This window comes from Equus quagga, unplaced genomic scaffold (assembly GCF_021613505.1).
Source record: "Equus quagga isolate Etosha38 unplaced genomic scaffold, UCLA_HA_Equagga_1.0 146_RagTag, whole genome shotgun sequence".
Taxonomy (NCBI): Eukaryota; Metazoa; Chordata; class Mammalia; order Perissodactyla; family Equidae; genus Equus; species Equus quagga.
Genome location: NW_025796728.1, coordinates 10,460,554 through 10,468,840, shown reverse-complemented (window position 1 = coordinate 10,468,840; position 8,287 = coordinate 10,460,554). Strand labels below are relative to the sequence as shown.

Sequence of the window (8,287 nt, the reverse complement as noted above, 5' to 3'; positions counted from 1 at the left end):
CACCATTTCACTGCTCTGCACTAAAAAATAATGGTGATGAGTAGTTAAAATAGACAATATTCTGCTTTTAATTCTAAGTGCCTAAGAGGCTTGAAGGAATAGTGGTTTCTCCTTATAAATCTAAGGTGGTTCCAAATTGGAGATTCTAAGAAACCTTTCACTTATCAAACATATATGAAAACAAAACTTTTGAAAACCATTCTGCATTATTTCACTATTTCATCCTTTCAAAATTATTTCAGCATCTCAACGTTATTATACAAGAGGAAAAAGGAGTACATTCTGGGCATATATAAATAACAATAATTTTAATAATAGCAAAAACTTATATAGCACTTATTATGTACCACGCATTGTTCTGAGTGGTTTTACATATTATTACGCCCTATTATTATCCTATTTTACAAATGAGAAACCCAAGCAGATAGAGGAAGTAACCAGATCAAGGTCACACATCTGCTCAGTGGCAGGACTATGATCTGAAACTGACTCCAGAGTCCATGTTCAGAGCCAGCATGTTATCCTGCTTTTTCTGGCCTCAGAGGACCTGAGTTCAAACCTGGCTCTGCCACTTAGTAGGCTTGATGATCTTATAAAAGTTACTTACACTCTTTTAGCTTGTTTCCTCATCTTTAAAAGTTGAATAATAAAAGAAAATATCTCACAGGGTTGTCGTAAAGATTACATGAGATATCATATGTATTAGCACAATATCTGATACACAATAGTCAATATTAGCTAATTTGGCTACATTAATAACCTACATTCTGCAACAGCATCTAAATAAGACAGTATCTTAAAAGTATTACAATAACTTAGAAAGTTAGAAATAAAACTTGAAAACAATCAACGCACAGCGCCAGGATGGCATATTTTTAGAAAATTTCTACCTCTTTTTTAGCTGGTGAACTTTTGGTTTTCTTAGGAGTTTTTGTTTCTCCTTTCAATTCAATGGCATTTTCTTTGCTTTTTGAGGGCACAGGCTCTGTTTCTTTATAAGAACTCTCTTGTTTTTTTTTCAAAAGTGCCAGCTTGGAACTGGCTTTTGGAGAAGGTTCTCCTATTTTGGAACCTGACGACTTGGAATGTTGCTGAGATTTTTTTGAACTTTCACATTTAGTTTGCTTCTTAGGACTGCAATTCTTTCTTTCCTCTGAAAGGAAAAAAAAGAAAAGATTATGACTGTTGTTTTGGGGAAATGATACCCAATATCAAGATTATTTTTTCATCTTTCAACTGAGTGATCTTAGTAGCACACAACATCATATGGTGATTTCATAACATTTACATTAAGATTTTGGTTCTTTATACAGCGTATTTATTTTTAAAAATTAAACATTTGTATATTACTTCTTTGTACAACCAGTTCAAATTAAAGGATCTGTCTTGTTAAATATAAATTAGTCATTAATTGAAATAATATGGTAAACTACATTTATGGATATGGCATTTATCCCACAGATAAACTTCAATGGTCTGAAATTTACACAGAGAAAACTTCCTGACTAGAATATGTTACATAAAAATTCTTTATTTGTAATATGGTCTGAAAGCCCCAAATCCTGAGATTTTTGAGACTAAAAAGTACTAAATGAACAGATTTACTTATAGGATTAAGACTATCAATACCAGCAGATGGTTAGGTATCAGGACCACCAAAAAATAAAACCTGGGCCAGACCGGTCATGTAGTAGTTAAGTTCGCACACTCTGCTTCAGTGGGCCAGGATTCACAGGCTCAGATCCCAGGCATGACCTACACACTGCTCATCAAGCCATGCTGTAGTGGCATCCCACATACAAAACAGAGGAAGATTGGCACGGATGTTAGCTCAGGGACAATCTTCCTCAAGCAAAAAAGAGGAAGATTAGCAACAGACATTAGCTCAGGGACAATCTTCCTCACCAAAATAATAATAATAATAAAAACCTATACACAATCAGCAGGAAAGTTTCAGATGACCTGGACAACTATGAGTCAATTCTATGAGCTTAAAACATCTAGCTGTTTGTCTTCGTATATTGATGTCCACACTTTGCACTATACTTGGAAATTAACATGAAGCCAAGAGCTGTGATACCATTCTCACAACAATCATAGAGCAGACAGGAGTTCTACACCAGCTAATATCCAAATGGCCTTCAAAGTATCTAAGTCGAACATGCTTCAATACTCCTTTGAAATAATGTCTACCTAACAATACAAGGCAATTACTGAATAGAATGTTTAAACAAGGTCACCACGAATTTTCCTCTACGAAGGTAAATGTTCCTGCTTACTTTTTCCTGTTAGTATTACCTTTATGAGGATATTTATGTTTTTCTGTTTTACTTAAAGTGGCTTGGACAGATGAAAATGTTTCTCTCTCTTCTGGGTCCTTTCGAGCCTAAGAAAATTTCAAAAGTGTCAAGTGTGACAAATAATAGGAAAACTATTACCACAAAGTATATTGTTAATTCTAATCAAAGTTTTAATTTATTTTAATATTATGGGCCACCTTCCAAAGTAACAGAACAATACAACAAATTTTCACTCATTCATCCACAAAATTTGTGGAGCAAATGAAGCATGTTTTATTACTTTTAATTTTACAGATGAGAAAACAGATGAAAGAGCATAAAAAATATATCTACAAAAAATTTCCCCAGTTCTTCCCAACTTGTGAATCTGGAAATGGAAGCCTTATTTCTGCTCCTTTCATCTCAATTATGAGGTTAAAAACTAAAATCTAAACCCAAAAGACTAAATTAAAAACAATCTAAAGCTCAAAAGAAAAATAAAAGAGCACTTTCTCAAAAGAGAAAAAAAATACCCATTCTCTCCACCGTTCCCTCAAAACTCCATTTTACAAAGAGGTTACAAATTGGGGTGCATGACACAGTATTTTTTTTTAAATAATTATAATTTGAATGCCTTTAAATGGAGTAAGGCTTTTCAAATGACAAAGTCCCCACCATCCCCCATTGCCTTACACCTGCCTGCTGTAAAATCTTTTAAAATAGTCAGATATTATAACTGACAATATTAACAGAATGTGATTCAATGAAAATAAGTCTAATTTTTTGGAGATGCAAGTACTTAAAAAAAACTTGATGCTTTTAAAGATTCCCCAAAATATACTCATTATTATTTGAGACTGTCCTAATACAGATCTTAATGTTAGCTAATTAGAAATAGCAAAATTGTGCTTCCCAAAAAGAGAGTAATTAATATTAAAGTTATTAAACTTTAGGTTCCATAGGAATCTGTATAAGCATTATTAACTGAACAACTACTTAAGAACCTCTTTGTGACAGAGAGTAAGTAAAAGCTGCAATCTGTCGTTTTGGGAAGATGGGTTCCAGTTGGCTTTGGCTCTATCAACCTTCCTTTGGGAAGACTAAGTTTCTCAGTGAGCCTCCCCAAACACACTTTTCTAAATTAAAATAATTTAGCTTCTTTCTAGAAGAGTTACTCATGGTTGCATCTCCAGAGCCTAGAATACACAGGTATGAAAGGGAACACTGATCTGTACTGTATATTTAGAATGCAAACAGCCCACTCAAATGCCACCTTTTTGGTCTTAGGTTCTTCATCCAACATGGCTAACGTTCTGGCAAACTCTTCATCTTCATGCAGTTGTCTCTCCAGCTGTAAAAGTGTCAACACAGTCAGACTTGCTTTTTTTTCTTTTTGTAAATTAAAGTTTTTAAATGTTTGATTCATGATACTTAGAAGAAACTGGAAAAACATTTTCCAGAAAGTAACTATGACCTTTTTTAACTTAATATTAATAGTTAAGTATCACAAGATTGCTACTGGCCATTTCTCCAAACTCACCAAATTCAAACACTTCTACCTCAGGATGCTTGCACTTGCTTTTCTCTGTCTAGAGGAAATCTTCCTCCAGGTAGCCAGCCCCATTATCATTTCCTTTTGTGCCCCAATGTTACTTCCTCAGAGGGGCCTTTCTAACCCCTCTGCTTAAAATACAACACTCATAACCCCACTGATCACGCCAAAACTACCTATTCCTTTACTTTTCTTCATAGCACTTATAACGACCTGACATTTTCTTTTTTTTTTTTAACTGCAGTATCCTTAACACATAGAACTGTGCCATGCACTCAGTAAGTGCTCAATAAATACATGTTGAATGAACATAACAGGGTTACTGCTCAAGAGAGCCCAGTGAACTGGAGATAGATTTAGGGATCATCAGCATATACATAGAATTTAAAGCCACAGGAGTGGATGAGACTGCACATAGTGAAAAGAAAAGAGGTATGACCAAATAAAATTATTTTAACTATACTAAAGAAGGCTTCCACTCAAAAAAATCTAATGAGGGTTGGCCCAGTGACGCAGCAGTTAAGTTCACAGTTCTGCTTCTCAGCGGCCCGGGGTTCGCCAGTTTGGATCCCAGGTGCAGATATGGCACCACTTGGCATGCCATGCTGTGGTAGGCATCCCACATATAAAGTAGAGGAAGATGGGCACAGATGTTAGCTCAGGGCCAGTGTTCCTCAGCAAAAAGAGGAGGACTGGCAGTAGTTAGCTCAGGGCTAATCTTCCTCAAAAAAGAAAGAAAGAAATCTAATGATAAATATTTATATAAATAATGATTCCCTGCTCTCATTTATCTTTTATATAAAAACTCAGATTTTCATATATTAGATTTTAACTTATTTTACACATAACTCTCACAACGAGGCTCAATCCAAAATGAGACCAGAACAATCTTGATTGTTGGCCTGGGTAGTAGACTAAATAGCAAGTCACAACATCAAGTTGTTAATGATATCTAAACAAAATGCCAATACCTCTGCATCTTCATCAAGTTGCAATTGCTTGGCGATGGCTTCATCATTTAATCTGGAATCATCTGTATTTTGAGAAGGCTAGATTTCAAAGAAAAACAAGCAAGATCAGCATAAACCTTAAGTTAAAAACAAGATGCTTTTTCTTGACTGTAGCTGATTAAATACACCAATGAGAGAGATGTGTATCAATTATGAAACAGTATCAACGCACGCCAGCCAGAAAATCATGTTCATAGTTACTGACCACATCCAATTTCCTAATGAGCAAATATTCTATAGGCAGATGGTTCTCACTTAATTCTACTGAAATGTTCAAAAGAAGTACCCAAAAAAATCTGCAGACGAATGTCTTGGCTTCAGAAGTAATCCAGAACATTGGCAAAGCAGTATGTGAGAATGATCACAGTGTCCTATGGAGGCACGAATGAAATCAACAAACACCATTTGGCAGGCTTTAACTCAAGAGACTACTTTCACTATAATTTATCTGTATTTCTATTTCCTAAATGTCCAGGAAAAGATGAATCCAACATCAGCCAAATAGAGAAGGTAAAAAGTATAGCATAGGTAGGCTCTATTTAAAAGTTATGTATTTATGATCTCATTTGGGAACAAATTTATTATCCAATTTTGTCTGGCTGAGGTCAACAGTGAAGTGAGTTTGCATTCTGAGTATTTAAATTCTAAGAATTACAATTTATTCTATGATTTAAATGATCTTTTCCCACCTTCAAATATAAAAAAATTACATGTCTAATATTCTAACTTCCTCATCCTCTAAAATGACAATTTTATTCATAATCATAGGAAAATTACTTTAAACAATACAATATGTTGACCTATTTATAACATCCAAATTTCTCATCTCATTAATAACAGTGAATAGGTACAAATCCTGAGCATCCTGTTTGCGTACAGAACACTCACCTCTTTTCTTTTGCTTGACACCATCTTCTTATCTGATCTTTGGACACTCCCAGTTCCAAAATAATCAAGCACTGATGTAGGGGTAAGTTTTATTGGTGATAAAGGCTTATTCTTGGTCTTAGTGTTCTCTTCACTCTTTTTCATGTTTGATGCTCCAAGGTAACTGTTTGTAGATCCTCCATTCTCTTTTGACTTAGAGACTGCCTTCTTACATGCAAAGTCATCGTCTTCATCTTAAATGAAATATAATGAAACATTGTTTGATAAAACATCAATTCTAATTATACAAAGCAATCACTTCCACCAGCTTTATAAAAAGTATACAAGAGCTATGGGAGTCTAGCAATTTTTCTCTTCCTATCTCCTCAATTCAACAATCATCCTCATATTTACCAGTGCCAGGTCTGTAATACACTACTTTCCCCAATTACCACCCAGAGTATACAAACATATTTATTTACTCATGTATTCAACAAATATTTACTGATCACCTATTATGTGCCAGGCAGAGGATACAACAGTGAACAAAAAAGATAAAATCCCTGACCTCATGGAGTTTGGAGTCTAGAAGGGAAAACAGATATAGAAATAAACAAATATAGACTGTCAAGTTATAAAAGCCATGAAGAAAAGGTAAACTAGGATGAAAAGAATTAAAAAGTGATGAAAGGTGCTCTTTTAGACAGGGTAGTCAGGGAAAGCCTCCTCAATAAGCAACATCTGAACAGACCCCTGAAATTCAGATACGTCAGGCAAGGATGTTCAGGAAATGAAAAGTACAAGAGCAAAGCCTTAAAGTAAGTGTGCTTGGAGCACAATGAAGGGGGTAAGGGTAAGGTAAGAGAAGTAGGGGCCAAATCCTGTAGGACTTCCTAAATCATGGAAAGAATTTTAGGTTTTATCTTAGATTGGGAATCTACTGGAGAATTTTAAGCAGAGTAGTGAGTGATACAACTTAAGTCATGTCCTTTGAAGAACACACTGTCAAGGGGTAAAAGCAAATGCAGGAAGAGACCATTTAGGAATTGATTATAGTTCCAGAAGAAATGCTGAAGCCTTAGACTAGGGTGCTATTTGCAGAGGTGGTTAAGAAGTTGTCAGAGTCTAGCCAAATATTGAAGGTGGACTATCTAGCAATATCTAACCATTCATTTAAGACTTTAAGCACTTTGTTTTATTACATTTTAGCTTTCTAAAAAGTTTCCATAAAATATCTGGTTTTAAAAGTCTTTCTAAGCATTCAAGACAAGGCTTAAATAATTAGAGACCTCAAAAGGGCCTCAACAAATCTTTTTGTTTGGTTCAGTGATTCACAAGACAAAAAGCTTTTTGCTTTGCCCTAAAAACAAAAGAAGTCCAATAACAAGAAAAATCTAAAAGGCAACTGTGAAGGTCAGGTCACTATGGGGGTGGGACAGTTCACATTATGAGTCTGGTGCGCAAGGCCACATATCAGTGGGTCTTACTTCCTCTCAAGTACTCCCTCATTCAACTTCAAGCATTTGCTATGGGCCTTATGTGCCAGGCACTGTGCTATTCCTAGGTGGTTGCCTTCTCAAACATGAAAGTCCCTAAGATATGTAAAAACCAAAAGGATTTAGTCTTACTTTCTAATTATTACATTTATATTAAAATGAAACTATAAAATTTAGAAAGCATAACTCTTACAGGTTTCTGCTCACTAAATGCAAAAAGTAATCCACCATTTAAAGCAAGAGTATAGTAGACATCTCTGAGAATGCCCACACAGTTCACTATAAGCTCACTTTCCCTAAGAACTTACACCTCACTCACCCTCCAAGAGCCTCCAATAACCATGGTTACATTTATTAGATGGCTCCATACTCCTTGCCACCACCAACTGGACCAGGAGTGAGAAACTGATCAAGGTGGGCCCAATCTTACCCTTCATCAGTGTGATGAACTAACGTGTATAAACTAAGGTATTAAAGGTTTATTCCGGCATTCAATGAGGTATAACAACGGGCTTATAATAAATTCCGTTTTGCTTACAATAAGCTAGGTTTTTTTCTTAAACTGCAACCAAAAGATTTTAATTAAAGCATAGTTCTACTTATCTTCAACTATAGTCAATCTACGCTAAAGCTTAAATTAAAAATTCATTCATAAATCTTTCTAAACACCTCCAAAGCTTGATGCACTTACCAGATTTCAGTTTAACCATGTTAACAAGAGTCAGCAAACTAGGTTCAGTCATTCATATGGTCTGTTCTCCCTATCTGACAACCAGTCCTTCTCTGCCTCTGCCAGATGTGAAAAAGGTGTCTGATTCAGATGGTTCTGCAAAGGCTAGATGGCATTATCACCATTCCATTTAAGTACAATAGCCATACAAATCATCCATAATAGTCCTAGTAACCAGTGAAAATGTAATCTGAAACTCCTTTCTTTTTCTCGTAGATAACATAATGAATTGCTATATTACAGAACCCCAAATAATTTTTTATAATTTATAGCTGGTCTGTTTTCAAACTCCTAGACTCAGTTAAGCTGTAGCATAATCAAACCAGAAGCATTCAGCAACAAACTATCCTACT

General features: G+C 35.2%; 1 protein-coding gene across 2 annotated transcripts in view; it reads right to left on the bottom strand.

Moving 5' to 3' along the window:
* LOC124232940 (replication factor C subunit 1) overlaps positions 1-8,287 on the bottom strand; it is an 80,940-nt gene that overhangs the window by 37,080 nt on the left and 35,573 nt on the right. For both annotated transcript variants that reach the window (XM_046649885.1, XM_046649886.1), the window contains exons 5-9: positions 5,730-5,962; positions 4,803-4,880; positions 3,553-3,630; positions 2,299-2,386; positions 891-1,153 (exon numbers count right to left, since the gene is read on the bottom strand). In XM_046649885.1, coding sequence (XP_046505841.1) covers positions 891-1,153; positions 2,299-2,386; positions 3,553-3,630; positions 4,803-4,880; positions 5,730-5,962 — 740 coding nt within the window. The remainder of the gene's footprint in view (positions 1-890; positions 1,154-2,298; positions 2,387-3,552; positions 3,631-4,802; positions 4,881-5,729; positions 5,963-8,287) is intronic.